Raw genomic sequence first — 23,524 nt, forward strand, 5'->3', positions numbered from 1 at the left:
AGAAGGGAGTGGGGGGGGGGGGGGGAAACGGGGAGATGGTTTGACTTCAGCGATTGAAAAGCTACGCGGCCATATTGTGCGAGATGAAACCCGGCAAGTGTAGACAAGCCGGAACATCTGCCCGAATGGCTTGTAAAACCATCGCTGGAGGAGGACGGTTTTGGGGAATGTGCGGGTTCTTTTAGTAAACGTGTGTCTGGGCGCACATGACGAGGGTACAAATTTCCAGGCCAGGCTTTGGTTTATCCATTTGGCTGCACACAGAAGGCACACGCACCATACTCCTTTCATTCCTTTGCCTGATTAGGTCAGACGTGACTCCACTCCCTCACACGTGTCGCCCAATGGGCTTACTCACCCAACATGGCTATGTGTAAGCCAATTGGGCGAAACGTGCCAGTGGGAGGAGTCAGGTTTGATGGAGGGAGAGAATGTTTTTCTGACCTAGTCTCCTAAAGCAGGGGTGCCCACAATTTTTGTGTTAAGATCTACTTTTCAAATGACGAGCTACATGAGATCTACCAACGAAAAAAACTCCCTCGCTCTCTCCCCTGGCTGTCTCTCCTCGCTCTCTCTCCTGGCTATCTCTCCTCGCTCTCTCCCCTGGCTGTCCCTCCCGGCTCACCTTGCTGTATTTTGCAACAGGCTGTGTAAACTAATATTCTTTGATGTAATACATAGCACTTCAAACACCAGAATCCACCAGAAAGGTGTCAGGAAGCTCGGCTGAGCAGACTCAGGCTGATAGGTAATCATGTGTGCACAGCTAAATAAATATACCAAAATAGAATAAAGGGGCCGCCATTCACACCCTTCCCGATCTACCAGCATCAGCTTTGAGAACTACTACTAGATCACCATCTACCTAATGGGCACCCCTGTCCTAAAGAAACATACTCAAGAGGCACTGGGGTTTCTGTGCTTATGCAGATGGCTCGGATGCAGGAAGTTTGCAAATAAGCTCACTGGTTTTGGCAAGGCAGCCCCGAAAAAAAAACAGGGTACACAGAACTGACTTAATGCTTAGAAATAAAGGGCGCCAAACCGAAGGTGGAAGAAGTCCAAAGGTGCCTTTAATTCACAATTTGATCAAGAAGCAATCAACGCGCTTTGGCACCAACACTCCCTCTATCAGACAGAAGCTTCTGCTGTTGCTAATCACAATTCCATGAGATCTTTATATTAAATCATATGTAGAGATCCATTTGGTTATTGTATCTTTGAGTCCAACCAAATCCTTATCCCGTTCAAAGCCCTGATGAATGAATAGTGTTGTCCCTGAAACACGTCGGCCATTTTGGTTTGTGAATTAAAAGGCATCGTTGGACTGTTTCACCTTTCGGTATGGCGCCGCTTATCTCTGACCTAAACTGCCATCAATAAAGCTTGTGGCCGGTCTCTAATGAAATACAGCGGAGTGCGGCTTATATGTTTGTATGCCTGGAGGGGAGAAGGCTGGAGAGCCTGTGGCTGACCTCTACACATTTTTGTCTGGAGCATTATCATTAAGACACATAGTATTTTCCATGTCTTACCTTCCTTGCATTCCAGGGCCACACGTGACTCCAGATTGTCCATCTGCAGCTGCAGGCGTTTCAGGGTGCGGTCCGCGTCCCTGGACTTGCGCTTGTAGGCGATCAGGACGATGATGATGATTAGCAAGAGGAGCCCGCCGCCTCCACCGATGCCGATGATTGCCGGAAGGGTCAGGAGGCTGTCGGAATAGATCTGCAGAGTGCCGGGTGAGAATTCGAAGCCTCCAGCTTTGATCTGAAAAGGTAATAGGAAAAAAGGTCACAGACCTAAAAGATGAGTCTGATCTCCTGCAAGCGACTATTGAAATGTTTAAGCCCTCGTTCACACCAGAACGTTTTGTAGCGCGTTCTACGCTAGACGAACGCTCTACAAAACGCTCAAACATCTAAATCCCATTGTATTCAATGGGTCTGGTTCACACCTTGGCGTATTTCAGCCCGTCCCTAACGCGCTACAAAACGGCCCACGCCTGAAAAAGGTACAGGTACTACTTTGGGCCATTTTTGTTGCGCGTTTCCATTGGGATACAGCCAAGTAGCCCTCGGAAATGCCCGCTTGTTGCGCGATTTTGTTTACCGCGCATCGCGGTAAAAAAAAACGCGGGACAGACGCGCATATGCAATACGCCTAGGTGTGAACCAGGGCTTAAGGTCAAGTCCATTCAAAACCGATATGTTAGCTTGAGTAGATGCCAAAACTTTAACCTGGCCTTTTGTGACTCCATAATGAGAATTCTGCACCTGAGTTCCTAACTCCCCCCACCTGCTACCTAAGCTCTTCCTATTGGATGCATCGTCCAGAGCAGTGTATGGAGATTACAGGTGGCACTTGGCAAAGGCTTTAGATCTGGTGGGGAAATGCTGCAGGTCCCAAGTCAGTTTTGGGTTCGCGCGCACCAAAAATATCAGTTTATATGCAGATGATTACATACTTGGCAATGGATGCGACGTGTTGCTGTGTAGAGGACAGTATACGTACCGTGACTTTGTGCTGCCCCGTAAGGTTTGGCGATTCGCACAGAAGCTGCGTCTCAGAGACAGTTAGCGCACATGGGGTGTCGCCGATCAGCACTGTATAGTTGAGGCGGAAGTTCCCGGGTACGGCTGGTAATATATTACGACCCTGAGGAAGAACAAAAAAAAGCAAAAATGTAGTTTTAGACACTCTGCGGCTACAGGAAATCGAAGGAGAGGGGAACCCCGGTAATTGCACAGTGACCCTCACTCACTTTGATGATCAGAGGAGAGCTGGGCTTCAGTTCCAGGTTCCCGGATGGACTGAGGGGCTCGAACACGGGGTCGGCATAGTAGGTGAAGCTGGTCATGTTCACGATGAGCAGCGCCTGGACGTTGTCCATGATGAAGCCGATCTCGTCTGGCTTTTCTCCGAATTCCGGCGGAGTTCTCAGGGAGTTGTCGATGGAAGGGGCCAGACACACCATGGTGGTGTCGTTATAAACCGTACAGTTCTAGACGGGGAAAAAGACAAGGTGGTTGTAAACCTAAAAGGGCCTTTCTACAAATCTAAGTTGGGAAATCCCAAATCAAATTATAGAGCAGTGTATACAAATAAATGCTTCTAAATACCTTTATTCCATGCTTTTGTCCCAGGTCACGTGACCGCATGGCTTCTTCTCTGATCCGAACGGCCAGGACAATAGTGGGACTGGCCTGCCCTGCTGTGATGGGAGGAGTCCGCTGTCAATCAAGATCTCTTACTGGCCCCGTCAGGCTCCCAGCTGCCTACGTCACCAGCAGCACCACCTGACTGGGCGGGTATGTTTGATTGACAGCGCTTCCTCCTGCCACTAATTCCCAGCAGGGCAGACTGGTCCCGCCCACCGCCCAGGCTGTTCCAATCATGAAAGAGCAAGGGAGAGGAAGCCATAGACATGGCTTTTATGAAGCATGCGCACAAGCAGTGGCAACGCTACAGGGGGGTAGATGAGCCTCCGGATCGTTGCTACCGCTAAGAAGCAAGAGTAGATCACTGGTCATGATCGCCGGTTATTTTCATTGAAATACAATGTAATAAAAAAAAGAAAAGGCACAAAATGTTCTACAAATATACTGTGGACAGTATAATGAGGGGGCTACCGATACTCTAATATCCCATCACGCCTCTATCGGACCTCCTAACACACTTCTATCGGTCTCTGCTTAACACTCACGTTTTCACGCTCCACGTCGCTGTACTTGGCGCGGATCTTCGGCTCCCTAATAGTTGCCAGGTTCAGTCCGGTTACAGTCAGCGGAGTCCCACCACTGAAAAGGAAAAACACAGCTTAAAGCTAAACTCCAGACAGAATGTGTGCAGCTCTGTAATCATAAAGCGGAACCTTTCCCCATATCTGTAAAATAACAACAAACGCACCTCTAGAAATGTTTAGTGATGGCAATCTACAGACACATACTTCATGATCATTGCCGGCTTTGTATTCCTTAGTTCTCTTTTCTTCCCCAGTCTTCTGACAGTGGCCATGCTTACTAAGGGCAGATTATTAGCTCTCCTTTTACTTCCTGGATTACTGGCACATGTGACTAGACATGTGACCATGCACATCATCTCAGGGGAGGAAAATGCCTTTCCCTGAGATCTCGTGAGATTACAGATGAGATTTCCCAGCAATGCTCTGCTTTTGACAAGACAATCCCAGTGCGCATTGCTGCGCCAAACTGAAGTCATTTTGCCCTTTCAAAGCACGAAGTGAATGCTCTGCAAGTGTAAGTATTTCGCAATCACCTGACATGTCTCTGTTATTATTAATCATCACACATAGAGGGGGATGCATTGGTAGAATTTGATTTTTGAATGTAAAGGTCCGCTTTAATACATAAACTGTACAGCAGAGCTCAGATGGAGGGAGGGAGAGGCAGCTCAATGAGCCAATCAGCTGTACTGCAGTGTGCCACTAAGGAACGTGCTGATAGGAGGATGTGACAGATGAGCTCATCAGTCTATTGCTTCTCCTTTACTGTCCAATCACAGGCCGGAGAAGGGACAAGACTTATTGAACTACAGCAAAGTAAAATGAGGTCTCAGAGCTGTGCCGAGTGCCAGAGCTGTGTAAATCTCAGGACTGGAGAGGATTACATATCCTTTGGTAGATAAAACGCCTCCCACACATGTATTCATCCATTTGCCGTGAAGTTCCAATTCAATGTTGACTCATCGGGAGAGATCGGAGACCTCCGCGGTCATTGTGATAAGCTGTGTATATTACCTGGTGATGCTCCACTCAGGTTCGATCTTCTGCACCGTGGGGTCCTCCGTGTAATTGTACTTCACCTCGGGGTTGCGCAGCACCGCGCGATTGATGTGGATCTCAATTTCTGCACTGGATGGAATTTGGCCCTGCGGGGTTTTGCAGCGAATCTCTTTGGCCGTTCTCCTAAGAAAGGAAAAAAAACCCGGAATAAACATTAAAATAAAAACATTACGTCTTTATAGAACATGTTTTTGGCTCCGTGACTTTCTCCCTCCCATATAACCATAGAGCATGCAGGAGCCAATCAGAATGGATTCTGCTTCCATCAAGGCTGTTCAAATTACTATCTGCATGGAGTTTGCATGTTCTCCCTGTGCTTGTGTGGGTTTCTACTGGGTCCTCCGATTTCCTCCTACACTTCACATGCGGGTAGGTTAACAGGGCATGGCCTTTGCAGAAGAGTTGAAATCCTCTTTATTCTATGCGGCCATATCGCACAGGGACAGCGGGGGGATTGCTATAGGCACGAGTCTCCTATATGTGTTTCGACTATGCAAACTAGAAGCAGTTTAAGTCTCCTCCAGAGAGGAAATGAGGCGGAGCTCTATCTGACTTGCTGCAGCTTCTAATGCACATCGTGAGAAGCTCGCAGTGTGCAGTGACATCAGAGGAAGTCATTTCAGTCCAGGAGAGGAGCCGGTACAGCTGTGCAAGACTGAACGGAAGGCTGGGGTTGGACTTTAAAAAGAACCTGAACAAAAGGGTCAAGTCCTCAAGAAACAAGGCAGGGACCCCTTTAAATGGCATTCGTTTCACAGGCAGCGCACACGGGCACCGGAAGCGCATTCTGCGCCGTGTCAGACGCGGCTTTCTACCAGGCGGCTGGGAAACATTTGGGAAAAATAGCCGAGGTATAAAAAGCCTGTTCAGTCTGTATCAGATGCTCACCCGGCAAACAGCAGCTATTAGCGCTGATAACCACCAATTACCACAGGAAAATATTTAAAGACCTGCTCCATTATCATTGGTAATCTAGAAATTATGCACCCGAAATCTTATGGAAGGCAGAGGAAGAAGCGAGAGCGGCAGAAGCAGCCTGCGGGCACACGGCAAAACACTGAAACCCACGGCTGCCAGACAAAACCGTCTGCCGGCGGAACGTCTCCCCGATGGGGCTCGGCGGCTTCTGCTCCCCGGCAAAGGCTTCAGGAGTTTGCTGTATAGGGACAAGTGTGTTTTATCTCCTGAGTGTAAGCTCTTGGGACGAGACTAGAAAGGCCATGCTGCTTTGATGCAAAACTGCTCCGTCTTTGCTTTTGGGTTCACTTGTACTTTGTGTTCAGCTGTATTATCAAACCTGACCAGCCTACCTAAGTAGCTACAAAGCGCCAACTTATTCCGCAGTGCTGTACATGAATGACGAGTCAGTCACATCAGTATCTGAACCAGAGGAGCTTACACTCTAATGTCCCACCACAGTCACACATCATTGTTATACATATATATAGCTTTTACATTCTGCAGTGCTGTACACAGAACACAGAGACAGTCACATCAGTCTCTGCACCAGAGGAGCTTACACTCTTATGTCCCCTCCACACACAGTACAACTAATGTGCATAGAATCCTCAGGACAAATAACCTTCTAGTATATTTCTGGGTTATGGAAGAAAACTGGAACACCTTAAATATACCTACAAAGAAATAGAAAGAACATACAAACCCCATGCAGATGCTGGTCTTGCTAGGAACTCAACTCCAGCAAATTGATAACCACTTAGCCACCAAGTAAAGCACCAAATAAACAATATTTACCCTCTTCAGCCATTATGGAGGCCAAACACACGAGGTTATTGTCTAGCCATTTTGAGTATAAAGGAAACAGACTACAGCAACCTATCACCATCCCTGCTGTGCAACAGGTTGTCTTGTTCCTTTTTTGTGTGTTTTGAGATAGATAGCTGGCCGAAGTTGCTGGAAAACTAGCCTGTGAATGGCCAACATTGGATCTAGAAGTCCCACACTGGCCTGTAAATGTCCAACATTGGATCTAGAAGTCCCACACTGGCCTGTGAATGTCCAACATTGGATCTAGAAGTCCCACACTGGCCTGTGAATGTCCAACATTGGATCTAAAAGTCCCAAACAGGCTTGTGAATGGCTAACTGTGGATCTAGAAGTCCCACACTGGCCTGCGAATGGCCAACATTGGATCTTGAACTCCTGACATGCACCACCAGCCAGCAGAATGAACTGTTGCAATAACACAGGTTGACCAGTCCCACGTGGCCTTACCATGAAAAGATGCAGGGTCGTCCTCCAATGTCCACAGACACATCACTGCCAGCGTTTAGGTAGATTCCCTCAATGGTAATCCATGTACCTCCAGACAGTGGGCCACGAGCAGGGGTCACACCTTTAAAATGAGGGGTCTGCCAAAAGAATATGAAATATACAAGTTACAGCTGCTCAGTGAAACACGGGGCGTTTTTAGCTGTTAGATACCTGGATGGTAACCTACCACAAAGGTGAACGATTTTGGAGCAGTGGTCATGTAATCCTTGGAGCAATCTCTGACACAGACTTCCACAGTGGCTTCCCGGGCCTGCATGCTCCTGGCCTCACCAATCTCGCACACAATCCTGGAAGAAGACAGTGATCATTTTATTTCAGTGTTTATATAAATGCAGCACCCCTGTGCAAACATATCAACTGCCTCCAAAGTCTTCTCCTCATCAGCGCATATGAAGCCCAGCAAGTCACAGCTCGGCACCATCTTGTTTTCAATGCCAGTGGCACCCAACAGACAGTGAGCCGTCAATACCCTGACATGCCGGTAGAATCCCAAGCACCCTCTGATGACACACTGAGCAATAAATTCATGGAGTTCCAATACATGTAATTGCTCAGAGAAGCCGGGGCTACCAGATTATGGCTATCAGATCCTTCACTGGGACCATATTTGAGCCCAGATGTTTCTTCCGTAACTTTTTATTGAAGATTTTAGATGCAGTCAAGCATTAAAAGGCCTAGTAAACAAAAACGTTTATTGGGTACTTCAAATGTCGGGTTACTATACCAAGCAACAAAGTGAATAAATGATCATTAAAGTATGTTGGTCCTTGTACCGGTGTCACATGGTGTCTCGTAGTGCATTAGGACAGACCTGTACCATAGCAGAGTACATGGTGTGTTGGTATGGTGTGTCAGGGTACATGGTGTGTTCCCCCCTCATGTAGGTGAATGGGGTGATTGTAGGTTAGAATGTAGTGTGGATTTCAGATAGGGGCATTGGCCGTAGTCAGAGGAGGAGGAAGAAGTAGTATGTGATCTAGGTAGGGAGAAGGTGGGTGAGTGCTTAGCATTGGAAGGATAGGAGATCATAAAAGAGGCTAGGTTAGGGATGGAGACCACAGGCAGGAGGTAGGCAGTGAAGGAAAGATAGCGATAGAGTATATATGTATGAATTAAAAGGGGGCGAAGGAAAACAAAAGGGAGGGAAGGTAAGGGGGAGTATTGGATTGTAGGGATAGGAATGTACAGAAGATAGAGGAACATATTGGCCAGAGGTCACGGGGTGTTGCCTCACTGTGAAGCCCAAGGCAGATTGATCTCAGGGCAGGTTCACACCAATTCCACACCAGACAAAATGAGACATGAAGTATTTTTCTGGTCTGGAACCCTGCTTGCCAAAAAACACATTCCCTCCCCCCCGAGGTGATACTTACTGCTCCGCACTGATGTAGTCACTTTCTAAGGGGACACACATGACTTGCCCGACCCTCACACCGACCCGGATGTCTTCAAACCTCAGGCCGAGGTTCTCCCCGATGATGGTGAGTCGGGTCCCTCCTTGCCTGGGGCCGGTTTCAGGAAAGAGCTGAAAGAAAACCACAATATGCATGAACAGCTGTACGGTGTCTATTATCTACTAACAGATTATGTGGATTGGAGCGACATCACCATATTTATTCCCAGATCATTTTTTGTACAAGTCATTCTGAATTGAGAAAGCTGGTTGGATGACCAGTGAAACGTCTTCAAGAAAAGTCCAGCAAGCCCAGTTGCCTTGACTTATTTATTACAGATATTCCGGTCATTTTGAACAGCTGGAAGTCTTTGCAAACTTCAGAAAAATAGACTTTTGCTGCATCAGTTTAGAGACAATGCCCAGAGCAGCTTTATAAAAAGGATCATTTTTTTAAAACATTTTCCATGAAATGCCAACAAAACAGCCATTTGGACCTTAAGAAGTCAGAATGTGGGGAACCCGCCGGAGGAATCATTTCCGATTAGTAAATGCCAATAACGACAATAAATATATAATTATATATAAAAAAAAAGTGCCGGTTTTGCTTCCTACGCACACTCGCTGATCAAAGTTTTGGCCCAGACTCGGCAGCTATTCCCTTGTTGGCATGTTCACATCACACGTTACAGCGACGGTGAAATATTCATGGACCTGGTCCGGTTGGGCCTTCTAAAGCGAAGGCGTTTTTCGCTCTGGTTCCCCCGGCCTAAACGACTGCGTTTTCGCTTTGCTGTTCAAACTCGACAGGAATGTGTGCGGATTTACAAAGAGCCCCCCTGCCTGCTGACATTACCGTACAAAACACAGCAGCCTGCGGTAAGAAAGCGCACACAGCGGGAGCATTACGACTTCAGAACTGCCTGCGCCGCTGTACAAAGGGCGGCTGCAAGCACAACCAGCCGCTACGCACTGCTGCTGCCTGAGCCGGCAAGGCAATTTCTGTATATAGAAGAATACATATACACTGAGTGGCCAGATTATTATGACCACCTGACGTTTGTAGGCTAATTAGCTATAATTTGGCGCTGAAGTTGCTAGAGGGCCAGACCATTATAAATAGGGGAGCGGGTTGGTTACCACGACAGTAGAAGTGATTTGTTTCTGAAGATACGGGGAAACAACGCGATGTAACAGCCTTTGAACGTGGGATGATTGTTGGCGCTCGGGGCCATGGAGCGAGTATCAGCAAAACAGCAGAATTCGTTACATGTTCAAGAGCAGCTGTTGTTAAAGTGTTTAAAGACCGGACTGTCAGCGGAAAATCTGGGTCTGAACGTGAGAATTGTGGCCGCCAGCGACTAGTCAATGTTAGGGCGGAACGGGGGAGGGGCAAGACTGGTACAAGACAACAGAAGGGCAACAGTGCAGTGTCAGATTCCTCGCATCACCTTTCATCATCTTGTGGAGTCACGAGGCGGCCCAACGAAGTACTGATGGGGTGGTCATAATAATCTGGCCACTCAGTGTATGTGTGCATTCATTTACAAATATTAGGAAGACCAAAACTTTTCCTTTCCCAAATGAAGATGTTTAGTTGGAAATATGGGCAAAATAAGAAACCTCCCCCCCACTATTCATTGATCCTGATCATGTTTAATCTTTATACAGCAAACAATTATTTCCTGGTGACTGAGCCATCCCAGAATCCATAAGGACTAAAATAAAGCCGTATAACTTATTTGATCTTCGGTCCTGTTGGCTCCCTCTGGGCTGCAAGACCGGTCCCCGCAGCTTCTTCTCCCCTGGGCTCTGGCAGGTCTAAGGACCGCCGACATCATCACGTTCTATGCAGGTCTATTGACCATGGACATCCCATAACTGTAGCGGAGGCGGAGAGAGGAGAGTGCTGACCACTGCGCAACCGAGGATCAGATAAGAATAATATTTGCTTTATTCAAGCTCCTTAGACAAAAGGAGCACTTAACCCTTGCAGTGCAAGGGAAGCCCCACTGCAGTGGTAACTGATTTTTCTGGAGGGTACGTATTTGATTTTCACAGATTCCAGACTTTAAAAGGAGAACTACGAGGGGAGTGATTTTCACTTATCCTCATAGTTCCGAGACAACATGTGACAATGAAGCTGTCACACGTCGGCTCAATAGATCGGGAAGTGAGCGAACACATACCGTCGCTCGCTAACTTCTCGATCATCTCCCTGCAGAGAGCGGTGACGGTCAGTCACGGCTCCCCGCAGGGATTCCCCCCCCCCCTCCCCTCTCTGATCCTCCCGCGCTGACTGGAGGAACGGACGGGGGCGGGTACAGCTGGGTCTGCCTCTAGATAGGCAGAGCCCGTTGTCAATCAGCCAGCTGGGTGGATCCCGACAGCATTGTTGGTATCCGTCGCGGCTGCGGCGGTCTCAGTATATCACAAGCTGTAGCTCGCGATATACTGAGCTTTGGATCACGGGGGACGCTAGTTTATGTCCTTCCGTGACCCTTAAGAGAACTATGGGGGGAAACACTGACCTCGTAGTTCTCATAGTTCTCTTTTAAGTATGAGAAAATGAAAGCCGAACTCTAGCAAACACCTTTTAAAGCATTTGCAGTGGTCTAAAAGCCGACTGTTGTAAGCACCCCCGGCAGTGTTCTATGGTTCGTTCCAGTCTCTTCAACTGTGCCCTTCACTGGACAGCTTGGCCTGGGAGAGAGAAATCCACAGATCTCCTGGCAGGAACCACAGGCATTGAATGCTACAAGGGGCACCGAGAAAAAGAAAAGCTGCTGTGCAGATGCAAATGATAGACTGCATCGTATATGTAATTGCTGATTTTGCCCGTAGTTCTCCTTTCAACTTTTAAGAGGCCACAACGCAAACATAACGCGACTACAAAGTTTCCACTTCAGTGGGGCACTTAACGCGAGTCCAGAAAAGGGCCCCGAGTCCTCGCGCCTCCCTTGTACCTCGCCCAAAGCGACCGTCTCACTCCATGGCCGCGTGATGAGATCCATTTAGCAAGATTATTTTCAATAAGCTGGACAGGTGTGCGCTGACAAAAGCGGCATTATGACTGATGAGCGAATGGGAAGGCGGCTCGCCAACGCCAATAACAAGCTAATTACGGGAAATCTCACAGCGGAGCTTGCTTTGCCTCCGGAGCGGGCCGTCGCTCCACACACACCTGCGGGCACTAAATGGGATCAATGAGCCTGGGTGCCCGTCTGCACAATCTCATTCTGGGGAATTATGGGTCTCGTTACTGATTTGCCGCTGGGAGACAGGAAGAGGAAGAGGAATTTATAAGGGGACAGCTTTCATTAAGTTTACAGAATCTTTTTTTTCTTGAAAACTTTCTCGGAGAGACCTGCCGACTTCGCACAGAATCTACTTGTGTCACCGTGATGACAATTCGCGCAGGACCCGCTAAATGTATTTAGATGCATGTTTGCTGGCTGCAGGAAATGTGGAGGCCATTGCTGGCAGCCTTCTGAAAATGCTAGTTGTCTGGCTACAATACTCTGGAGGCACGGACCCACAGCAAGCATGGAGATTAAAGGAGAACTCTGCTTTTCACTCACCTCATAGTTCTAGCCGACCTGTGACAAGGAGACTGTCATAGGTCGGCTCAGTAGATCGGGAGGTGAGCGAACACATCCCGGCGTTCGATCACCTCTCGATCCTCTCACGGCTCTCTGGCGTGACAGGGGAGGGGCTGGATTCCCCCCTCCCCGCTCCGATCCTCCAGCACTGACTGGTGGAACGGACGGGGGAGGGGGCAGGTACAGCGGGCTCTGCCTCTAGATAGGCAGAGCCAGCTGTCAGTCACGCAGCTGGGCGGATCCCGGCATAATTGTCGGGATCCGCTTCAGCAGTGTCGTCTCAGTATACCGGGAGCTGCAGCTCGCGGTATACTGAGCCTGGGGTGACGGGAGGACGCAAATTTGTGTCCTCCCGTTCCCTTTAGGAGAAATATGGGGAAAAGCCCTGACCTCATAGTTCTCCTTTAAGCAGTTGTGGATCCTCGGTGTGCCAATGTAAGTATGCACGCCCAAAAATACTTCAAAGTACGCAGGGCATGGGCAGCATGTCGTGTACTTCTGCTCTGTGCCACTGAATTACCTCTGCCCCTTACTTAAAGCTGAACTCCGGGATAAGCAAATATTGTCCTCATACAAGAGTCATGTGTATTCTTCCTTGAATCTTGGTGAGCTTTGTTTATTTGTTCCAGATTTGTGCAGTATTCCAATGTGAGACTTGGAACTTCCTGTAATAAAGACCGGTCACTGCTGCTGCTCTCTCCTTGTGCAGGGTGACTGGTCTTGTCTCCGCCCCCTCCTGTAATTAAGACCGGTCACTGCTGCTGCTCTCTCCTTGTGCAGGGTGACTGGTCTTGTCTCCGCCCCCTCCTGTAATAAAGACCGGTCACTGCTGCTGCTCTCTCCTTGTGCAGGGTGACTGGTCTGGTCTCCGCCCCCTCCTGTAATAAAGACCGCTCACTGCTGCTCCCTCTCCTTGTGCAGGGTGACTGGTCTTGTATACCCTTGGTGCTCTCACCCTTCATGCATTCTTTAGATTACTCCAGGGACCCTTAAGGGTTGGCTGAAAGAGAGCTGCCTGCAAAATCTGGATTGAGCATCCTATCCCCCTCCTGTCTCTGGTCCAAAGCTCTATTGCTGACCTGTCTGGTAGGGTTATGTAAATCGTAAGGGTGGCTGGACAGAATTACAAACAATTTGGCAGACAGGACAGATCACAAATATGTACTTGGATGATGTTCTGTATGTAAACCTAGCACCAATGCAGTTTGGCCTCTTCACATGGGCTCTGATTGATGTATGCGGCACGAGTGCGATCAAAATGCTATAAACCTGGCAAGCCGCTTCGGATGCAAGTTCCTGCCATAGAAGAGAATGGAGCAATCACCCGGCTTCTGCTTCTTATGGCACTTAAGAGGGTTGGCCCCAGTTTGTGTGGGGTGTGATGAGCAGTACCCAGCGTCTACCTCCTCCTATCACCCGAGCCTGTAGCACAGACATGTCTTCATACACAGCTCTCCTCTAATTGGTTTCACAGGGGAACCTTTAAATAAAACAACAAACACCTCATCTAAAAAATAAAAAACCGCCGCCCTGCGCTGTCAGATCCGCACAAGCGGAGAGGTGAGAGGAGAGGATCACAGGGAGGAAGATGGCATTGATCTTCGCCGCGTTTGGCATAAGCCGCAGACGTTTGCTGGCCGTCTCATCTCCGTCTGATCCATTCCCTCCAATATTACTGACGGTGGGAGGCTGCCCGGGTCAGCCATTCCCAAAGGTGGCCATTACTGGGGTGAGATCACAAAGCACGGAGTTTATCAAGGCGTGCGGGCGCACTGAGGTGGGAACTTAAGAGTCCGAGCGCACGTACATACATAGGAATATAAAGGAGATCTATAATTGCCTTTCATATCCTTTCAAATGATAAATATTTTTCAGTTGTCTTCATCTTTCGGCTTCAGCTGAAATCAGAGTTATGGTGGGATTGCCTGCTCTGTAAGCTGTGGGAAGGGGAGGAGCTTAGGAGGGAAAGGGCTCTGCGTGGGCATCACCGGTGTGCTGGGTACAATGGGGTATAAGCCCTGCACGAGGATAAATGCTTCCACAAGCAATCAATATAATACAATATAGCCCGGTCCCAGACACACCCCAATAAGGATGAAACATTTAAATATCAATTGCAACCTTTTTAGGGCAGAGCAAAGCTAAAACGTTATAAAAGACACACTGGAATGTAGCTCTGTATTCATAACTGCATCCTTACATATGTGTATTTCAGTGCAAGCCTTACATGTGTGTATTTCAGTGCAAGCCTTACATGTGTGTATTTCAGTGCAAGCCTTACATGTGTGTATTTCAGTGCAAGCCTTACATATGTGTATTTCAGTGCAAGCCTTACATATGTGTATTTCAGTGCAAGCCTTACATGTGTGTATTTCAGTGCAAGCCTTACATGTGTGTATTGTATGCAAGCCTTACATGTGTGTATTTCAGTGCAAGCCTCACATGTGTGTATTTCAGTGCAAGCCTTACATGTGTGTATGACTCGCCTCCCTGCTTCCTGATTGGCTGGGAAGCCGGCTCCATGCTGATTGGCTGTGAAAGCCAATTCATTCCTGACCAATTAGCATGGAGCCGGCCGAACAGCTGTCTCCATGCTGATTGCCTGGAAAGCTGTCTTCCCAGCCAATCAGCATGGAGCTGGCTTCTCAGCCAATCAGGCGGGTCATTACTCGCCGCCCGGCTTCCTCATTGCCCGGGAAGCCGTCTCCATGCCAGCGGAAGCACCGGTAAGTACCGACAGCAAAATATTGGTACTAGCACTCGATACCGAAAAGACAGCATCGGTGCATCCCTAGTTCCTTCCCCCACCTGGTATTTTCTATGTAAATAAAAAACCCTATATATACACCTTTTTCTGGAATTCCACTTTTAAATCCTGCCGGATACAGGTTTTCATGCTATCACTTACTGTAACTCAGCTGCCCCCCAATATTTATGTTGGTACTGCAGGCTAAAGCGAAGCAGCATCACTACTCGGCCTATACCCGAGAGCTGAGCAGCTGAGACTGACCCTCGGGCCTAGAGCGAACAGGGTGGAAAAATGCACCATCCCTCAATGCTATACATGAAAGTAGACATGTCAATTCAAAGTACAAGTATGGGGCGCACTACCCCCAAGCCCCGAAATCGGGTCATCCTCATGGACGAGGCGCTGGACGCCCACAGGGGCTCACCCCATCCCCCACAGACTGCACAAATTCAAAATGCAACTACATCAAATCAAAGCTACAATACCTTCCGGTATCACATATCCCTTACCTTGGTGATCTTGGGGTCGGTGCAGCGGCTCTGCGGCGTGCTGGCGTGCATCCACGGGCTCTCATACATGGGGCAGTTCTGGCGCAGGGTGCACTTCTTCTCGCTGACGCACCAGCCGCACTCGAAGTGTGGATCGGATTTCAGACACAGTCCGCAGCTCTCCCGCAGGGCTGAACACTTGTACAGGTGGGCTGCGCAAACAAACCAGACAGTCAATACTCGCCCGTGTGGCGCACAAGAATTAATGACGTGCCGGTGCTAATTAGCAATGCATTACGAACACCGAGCCGCGGCATGCAAGATCAAATCCAATAGCTCAAAACGCTGGAAGGAAGAACGGCAAAAACTTGGCTTGGTTAGCATGCACACCGGGCCTCCTGAATCAAAGTGTCTGAAAGAGGACCTGTCTGTGTTACTCACTGGGACCAATCAAATTCCGCTGTCAGGGCGGGTAATAAATGGAAAAAATACAGCGGTTGCTATGGGCAACAGAGACTAATTTTTGACACTCAAATGACTCTCACCTTGTATGTTCTGAGGATTGTCAATGACAAAATGGCCGTTCCAGACCACGGACAGATTGACAGGTAGGTCGCTGATGTCATTCCCCTCGTAGTTATACTGCAAGACAAGAGCAACCAGAAAGTCATAAGCAAGAGATAAAAAACATCCTAAAAGTCATAAAAACAGGATAAAAATAACATTTAGCTGAGAATTACTTTGCCACATTTTTGTACACGGCATTTCCATGATGATTCTTCATAAGACACGCGTGTTCCGGTATGTGGCAGTATGTGCTGAAAGAAATGAGCAGCCATACCATGTAGACCTTCATCAACCGGGATTCCTCCATTACTAGGGGTAACGGCGCAGATTCTGCCTCTCAGATAAGTTACCAATGACGCCAATTATCTTTTTAGATATCTATAAAGGGGGCAATTCTACCCACTGACCACCATTATAAGGGGCATTCTCCCACTGACCACCAATGTAAGGGGCAATTCTACCCACTGACCACCAATGTAAGGGACATTCTTCCCACTGACCACCAATGTAAGGAGCATTCTTCCCACTGACCACCAATGTAAGGAGCATTCTTCCCACTGACCACCAATGTAAGGAGCATTCTATTATAAGGGGCATTCTTCCCACTGACCACCATTATAAGGGGCATTCTTCCCACTGACCACCATTATAAGGGGCATTCTTCCCACTGACCACCATTATAAGGGGCATTCTTCCCACTGACCACCATTATAAGGGGCAATCTTCCCACTGACCACCAATGTAAGGAGCATTCTTCCCACTGACCACCAATGTAATGAGGACTTTCTCTATTAAACACCAGTGTAAGGGAAATTCTTCCCACTGACCCCCAATGTAAGGAGCATTCTTCCCACTGGCCACCAATGTAAGGAGCATTTTTCCCACTGACCTCCAATGTAAGGAGCATTCTTCCCACTGACCCCCAATGTAAGGGGCATTTTTCCCAACCCATTGCTCCCCAAATAAGCTGGGGGAATGGGGGGGTCACTGTCCTTTGCCTATACCTTGAATGTCTAAAAAACTGACATAGGTTGCTATTACCAAAACAAAACGCTTTGTTTTGGTAATAGCTGAAGAAAAACCTTAAGGTGTATGCAGAGCGTGTGCATGTAAATGAGCTGATATGACTCCGCCCACATACATACATGTATTACAAACCTGGAAACAATTACCAAGCACTGATGAGATGATCTCCATTCAGCGGATCTCTGTGACATGTTTCTCTAACAAGCGACAGGTCCTCTTTTATCTCATCCCATCCTGGAACACACACACACACATGATGAATGCGGACACTCCAGGTGGGAGTTAAAAGCGGCGCAGACAAATATAAATTGCCGGCTTTATACCGTATGACATCACTTCAGATGCAGCGAGATACCAACGACCTCTGACCCCCCCGCAGCACTCATTTATGGCGAGCCCCTTGAAAAGGCCTCCGATTATTAGTCCTGTTATACTGGATGAGTCAACGTGGAGCACAGAGCATTGTGGGGGCCACGCTGAGACTACAACGCCCCCGCCCCCGCCCCCCACCCCCCCCAACCAATGTGTCACAGCGCAGAGATAAACGGCCTGTTGCATTTACAGCATTGAGATGGCTTCAAATGCTGACTGACGGCTACAAATGGAAATTAAACATCCAAAAGGAGAGGAAGATGGAAGATAAAAGGGTGAGAGGGGAAGTAATGACTTTCTCGAGGCGCCCGGGGCGGGGATCACACCGGGACCATTTTATGGAAAACCGAGAGATGACATAACCCAGTAATGACTTCACAAAAAATGGCGTCCTGAACCGGGAGCAAAAACATTTGCGCGATGTTCCAGCACGGGGACACTCCTCCTATTGGGTGCTATGTAAAGCTTTTCTTGCTCTTCTCCTGCATGAGATGGGGCAAACATGCGCAGAGGAAGGGTGGAAGATACATAGTCCGTGAGGGTGTTTGATACCGCAGAGAAAGATTTCTTGCTGCAAAGGAAAAACATAAACGTGTTACAATGTACCTAATAAATATATGTGGTTTTTGGATTCAGAACAGAATGGTGAAACACTATTTCTTGCCGTCTGTGACTGTGTAGGGGAGATTTCCCTCCACTTCCTGTCCTGGAGAAACAACAGGAAGTGAGAGAAAGCCTCTTTTAGTTGTCACCAGAACATGCATGTCCCCCTGACCTCCTGCTCAGGTTCTGTGGTTCACTATGAAGTGAAGCGGGGATCAGGATGACGGGTGCAAGGCTTTCGACTTCAAAAGCAAACTGGCAACAGAAGAAAGCAACAGCCAATAAGCCTTCAAGTCCAACTCAAGGAGAAGAAATCTTCCAGATCTGTGCAAAACTTGGAGCTTCCTGTAATAAAGACCGGTCACTGCTACTCTCTCCTTTTGCAGGGTGACTGGTCTGGTCTCCTCCCCCTCCTGTAATAAAGACTGGTCACTGATGTTCTCGCTCCTTGTGCAGGGTGACTGGTCCCGTCTCCGCCCCCTCCTGTAATAAGGACCAATCATTGCTGCTCTCTCCTTGTGCAGGGTGACTGGTCTCGTCTCCGCCCCCTCCTGTAATAAAGACCGGTCACTGCTGCTTTATCTCCTTGTGCAGGGTGACTGGTCTAGTCTCCGCCCCCTCCTGTAATAAAGACCAATCATTGCTGATCTCTCTCCTTGTGCAGGGTGACTGGTCTTGTCTCCACCCCCTAGTGTAATAAAGACCAATCACTGCCAGTCTCTTTCCTTGTGCAGGGTGACTTCTCTAGTCTCCGCCCCCTCCTGTAGTTTTCTGTAGGCAGCCTGTAGTGGGTGGAGACAGCTGGGCCCCTCCCACGGCTCTGCTCAGGCTATGTACAGCACAGTACAAGGTAATATCGGTGTTTGTAAAGGCATACAAGTGAATTTATAGGCTCTGTGGATATTGAGGAATATATTTAGATGAAGCTTTGTGTGCCTGGAGTTCAGTTTTCACTCTTTGGCCAGACAGGACGAGCCATCACAACAGCTGATTGGCTGCTCTGGGTGGCTCAGCGGGTTGCATTGGGAAATGAAGACGGATCAATAAGACTGTGTTCTGCAGGACAGGCTGTACTCATCTACAAGAGATCTTCGGAAGGCCGGAGGTGGCCGGGCTACTTAACGCTCATTTCGGCATCTCCCTCGTCCAACCCAAAAGCATAAAGCTGCAATATACTGACACCAACAAAGAGCTTTAGTAAGCTTATTCCGCCAGTTGGTTTACAAACAACACCACTCCGACCAGAAGTCTGATTTCAAATTTTAGCTGGTGTGCAGAGGTGCATTTCAGGTCATCGCGCTGGCAGGAGTGAAAAACGACTTCCTGATTTCGGGGGAACTGAAGGCGGTTTTTATGCCCGGAGTAACTCCCGGCCCGGAGCACGGTGGCGGCTCAGGGGATACAGCTTCATTCTGCTTTATTATTTATTACCGGAATGATTTACGACGACGGTTTATTGGTAAAATTTAAGCGCGCGGCTTTGGCGGCCACAATGCCAAAAGAAACCTTTTCTCATTTCGTGCGGTTCTTACGCCGCCGCTTATTTTTGATGCCGTCCTTTAACCCGTCGCCGCCTGAGCAGTCAGTCCCGCATTGGGAGCCGGCACCCCCTCCCCATATTAAAAGGCGACAAGCCGTAATTCGGAGATAATGATGCTGCGAATGACTTGGAAAGAGACGGCGCGGGCCGGGAGGTCAAAGCAAATCCTGCAGTTGTGGCTTCCTGCTGTATTGTCTGTGGCAGCAAATGAGATTAGGATCCCCCCCCTCCTCCCGACCAGAAGCAGGGGATTGCCCCGGCGGCTGACACGGCAATGCGAGCGGATTAACGCAGAGATGCGAGCGGTGTGCAGAGCACCTGAACCCGTGAGCAGGCTGGAGAGAGAAGCGTCTGGATAAAAGCAGGATACTGAGATGCATGAAAATGACACCCTCGTGTGCTCCCGCTATTACCGCTGCCAATTGTTACACCCTGAATTGCGGCCAGTTATGTCAAAATGCCACTTTTGCACCCCCCAAAAATGACACAGTGCTTTCTATGCGCTCATATATGTCCGATACAGATCTCTTAATGACCGCAATATGGCGTTTCAAGCCCAAACGTTAAAAGTCTCTTGCGGGCGGGGCATTAATTAACGCTGCAGCAGAGAACTTGGCATGCGTAATTGTGTGCGGCGAGGCAGTTTACATGGGTGGGGGTGACGCGGTGCCAATCATTTAAGGTGTCATTGCTCACCTTCCTGTGCTGCAGGTCAACCGGATACATTTTCCTTAAAGAATAAAATATTCATGAAGTCTAGCAGGGATGATGGGAGACCCTCATAATGGGCACAGCAGGTGTGGACTCCCAGGAACTGGAGCCCCTTAGGATGGGCACTGCAAGTGTGCAGAACTGGGAACTTGGTGTAGGAAAGACAGGAGCCCCTCATAATGGGTATAGCAGGTGTACAGACCTGGGAACTCAGTGCCGGTATCATGGGAGCCCCTCATAATGAGCATGGCAGGAGTACAGACCTCGGAACTTGGTGTAGGAATGACAGGAGTCTATCACAATGGGCATGGGAGGTGTACAGAGCAAATAAATAATTGCAGAGATGATGAGCCCCTCATAATGGGCATAGCAGGTGTACAGACCCATGAACTCTGTGTAGGGAGGGTGGGAACCCCTCATAATGGGCAGAGTAGATGTGCAAACCTAGGAAATTAGAATATAGATGATGGGAGCCCCTCAAAATGGGCACAGGGGGTGTGCAGACATGGGAACTCAGTATATGGATAGGAGGCTTTCATAATAGGCATGGCAGGTGTGCAGACATGGGAACTCAGTGAAGGGATGAGGGGAGCCCCTCATAATGGGCATGCCAGGTGTATAGACCCAGGAAATCAGGGCAGGGATGATGGGAGCCCCTCATAATGGACACAGGGGTTGTGCAGACATGGGAACTCAGTATATGGGTGATAGGAGGCCTTCATAATGGGCATGGCAAGTGTGCACACCTGGGAACTCAGTGTAGGGATGATGAGAGCCCCTCATAATGGGCACAGGAAGTGTGCAGACCCCAGGACCTCAGCATGGGGATGGTGGGGGACCCTCATAATGGGCACGACAGGTGTGCAGACCCAGGAACTCAGGATGGGGATGGTGGAGGACCCTCATAATGGGCACGACAGGTGTGCAGACCCGGGAACTCAGCATAGGGATGGTGGGGGCCCCCTCATAATGTGCAAGGCAGGTTTAACTCTCCAGGATTCACCAAACACTGAAATATCAGCTTTGGGTCGACTGACCAATTTCCAGGCAAGAAGTAAAACCAAACTGTGACCTGCTAATGCGATCCAGCAAACGCTGCAACTGTGTTAGGGTCAGAGTTCGCTCAGCTCAATCTGTATAATGCACTGCAGCTGCTCTGTACTTCAACAGTTGGCTGAAATTCCTAACGAGAATGCAAAAATATTCAAAACATCTTGACTAACGAACTTGGAAACAAAAACGGGCAAAGCCTGCAGAGTCACGGAGCGGCACATCGGCAGGAATGACGGCTACGCCCTTGCCGGAGAGTCCACATCTGCTCCAGATCGATGACGTCAGCACCGGGGATGGTGTGCCACTCTCCAGGTTAACCGCTGTGACCTTTCCATGAGATCACTCGCAGCGACTCTCCCTGCCTCCAGAAAACACATCAGTCGCATGGCCCGCGGCTTATCCCACAGATGGCCGTCATTAGCAACTTTCACTTTCAAAGATATATCAAATCTGGTCTGCTTAAAGAGAACCAGAGCCGCCCTCACCGTGGCTAATGTCCATCAAATAGGATAAAAGAAAGACTTCCAGATCTTTCCGGGAACGCGGTGCGTCCAGAGTCACATGGTAAGCGTTTTGTACAACTTAAAGGAAAAGGGCGATTTAACCCAAAGTGTCCTTGTCTTTATAGCCCCTCTACCCTGAGCTAACCAAACTGCCCCCCCCCTCCCCGCACCACAGATATATACTTAACGTGATCTGATACCTGCGGTTCCGCTTTTATATCCAGTGGTGCAATGCAACCCCATAGACTTCTATTCAAACATGTTAGCTGCAGAAAAATTAGATTCGGTTGTTTCGTTATTTTGGGATGCAGGTCTGAAATCCAATGCGGTTCGGGGTTTCGGACGAAATTACAATTTTTATTTTCAGATTTACGAGCGAATATTTGTTGCGACTACCACAGAAAACCATATACAGGTATTAATACTAAAGCTGAATCCCCCAGACCCGAACGGCATTCGGGAGCTCCCCAATGCAATTCAGGTCTGGGGGGAGCCATATACATACTGTATATTACTGAAGCTGAGGCTCCCAGTCCTGAATAGCATTCGGGAGCTCCCCAATGCAATTTGGATCCTGAATGCCATTCGGGTCTAGGAGATTCAGCTTTAGTATTATATGTATATACTGTATATGGCACTGACCCCATAGTTCTCCTTTAATGAAAATTCATATTCAGACACATCTGATTGGCCAGAAAAGTCACATGTCCGATTCAGTTTCGTTTTTGAACGAAATTGGGACGGGATCTGAAATTCGGAAACAGAAATTCGTATTCAGACACATTCCGATGCATTGGGATTCAGAAATGCCCGAATTTCAGAAAATGCGTACAAATTTTGATTCGGAATGAAATGAATCGCACGCGTCTACTTCTATTAGACCGTCTCCAGTCTCGGAACACGGCCGCGTAGAAGTCTATGGATGCAATAGATCAGTGCACTTTGAGTGAAAGTGTCCTTACCCTTTAAATAGGTCTTCAACTTTCACAGAGATATTGGAAAGTCTCTACACTTTCACCCGACCTGCACTGTTAATTGGCAGATACGTCCCACTCTAAGGGCCCTTGCCGCCCTCATGTACAATGCAGGATTGTTGGTAGTGCATTGAATGTGATGTCAAAGTGTGACCGCCGACCAGAGCTCCGGAGAGAAGAGGCTTCTGGTGACCGGAGGCACAGTGTGGTGGAAGCCTGTCGTGCAATGAAATTGGTAGGTACTTAACCTAATTCCTCTACCCCGAGATCGAACGAGCCTTTAACCCTTGCGGTACGGAAGGGCCCCACTGCAAGGGCCATTTTTTTTATGCTGCCCAGAGTAGGTGCTTTAGGCAGGGATGCAAATCCCATTCCGTCATCTAATGAGGACCACTAGAGGGAGCATCTAAAATCTGCATCTGCAATAGCAATGGAAGGAAAGTCTCATCCGCATCTACTTTCTAGTGGATGTTATAATGAGCCAAAAGCAGTTTTTTGTGCCTTTCATACGGACTCAGCCCACCAAACGGGAGGATCGCCGGAGGTTTGTAACTGCTCAGCAGAGGTCACTGCAGCATCGACCCTCATAAATGCTCCGGTAAATATTTCAGATGGTCTCCGGAGAATCTGCCTTACTACAAGCAGTTTTTACAGGAAATTCTCCCTTCCATTAACGGCTGGAAGCAAACAAAACAATATTCGATACCTGAATACACTAATCATCAGTAAGATGGAGACATTAAGTATAGTATGTTATCTCAAAAAAATAAAGCACTTAACCACGACATGATGAGCAAAGGAAATTGGGACAGCCGGGGCAAATTAAATGAATTGAAAATGGGGG

At 48.4% G+C, this 23,524-nt stretch overlaps 1 protein-coding gene across 6 annotated transcripts in view; it reads right to left on the reverse strand.

The window, feature by feature from the left end:
* PLXNA1 (plexin A1) overlaps positions 1-23,524 on the reverse strand; it is a 293,334-nt gene that overhangs the window by 43,652 nt on the left and 226,158 nt on the right. For all 6 annotated transcript variants that reach the window (XM_018553932.1, XM_018553935.1, XM_018553936.1 and 3 more), the window contains 10 exons: positions 15,877-15,973; positions 15,353-15,543; positions 8,473-8,624; positions 7,266-7,386; positions 7,040-7,176; positions 4,760-4,927; positions 3,707-3,800; positions 2,765-3,004; positions 2,515-2,658; positions 1,536-1,770 (listed from right to left, as the gene is read on the reverse strand). In XM_018553932.1, coding sequence (XP_018409434.1) covers positions 1,536-1,770; positions 2,515-2,658; positions 2,765-3,004; positions 3,707-3,800; positions 4,760-4,927; positions 7,040-7,176; positions 7,266-7,386; positions 8,473-8,624; positions 15,353-15,543; positions 15,877-15,973 — 1,579 coding nt within the window. The remainder of the gene's footprint in view (positions 1-1,535; positions 1,771-2,514; positions 2,659-2,764; positions 3,005-3,706; positions 3,801-4,759; positions 4,928-7,039; positions 7,177-7,265; positions 7,387-8,472; positions 8,625-15,352; positions 15,544-15,876; positions 15,974-23,524) is intronic.

This window comes from Nanorana parkeri, unplaced genomic scaffold (genome assembly GCF_000935625.1).
Source record: "Nanorana parkeri isolate BGI_ZX_2015 unplaced genomic scaffold, ASM93562v1 scaffold135, whole genome shotgun sequence".
In the NCBI taxonomy this organism is placed as follows: Eukaryota; Metazoa; Chordata; class Amphibia; order Anura; family Dicroglossidae; genus Nanorana; species Nanorana parkeri.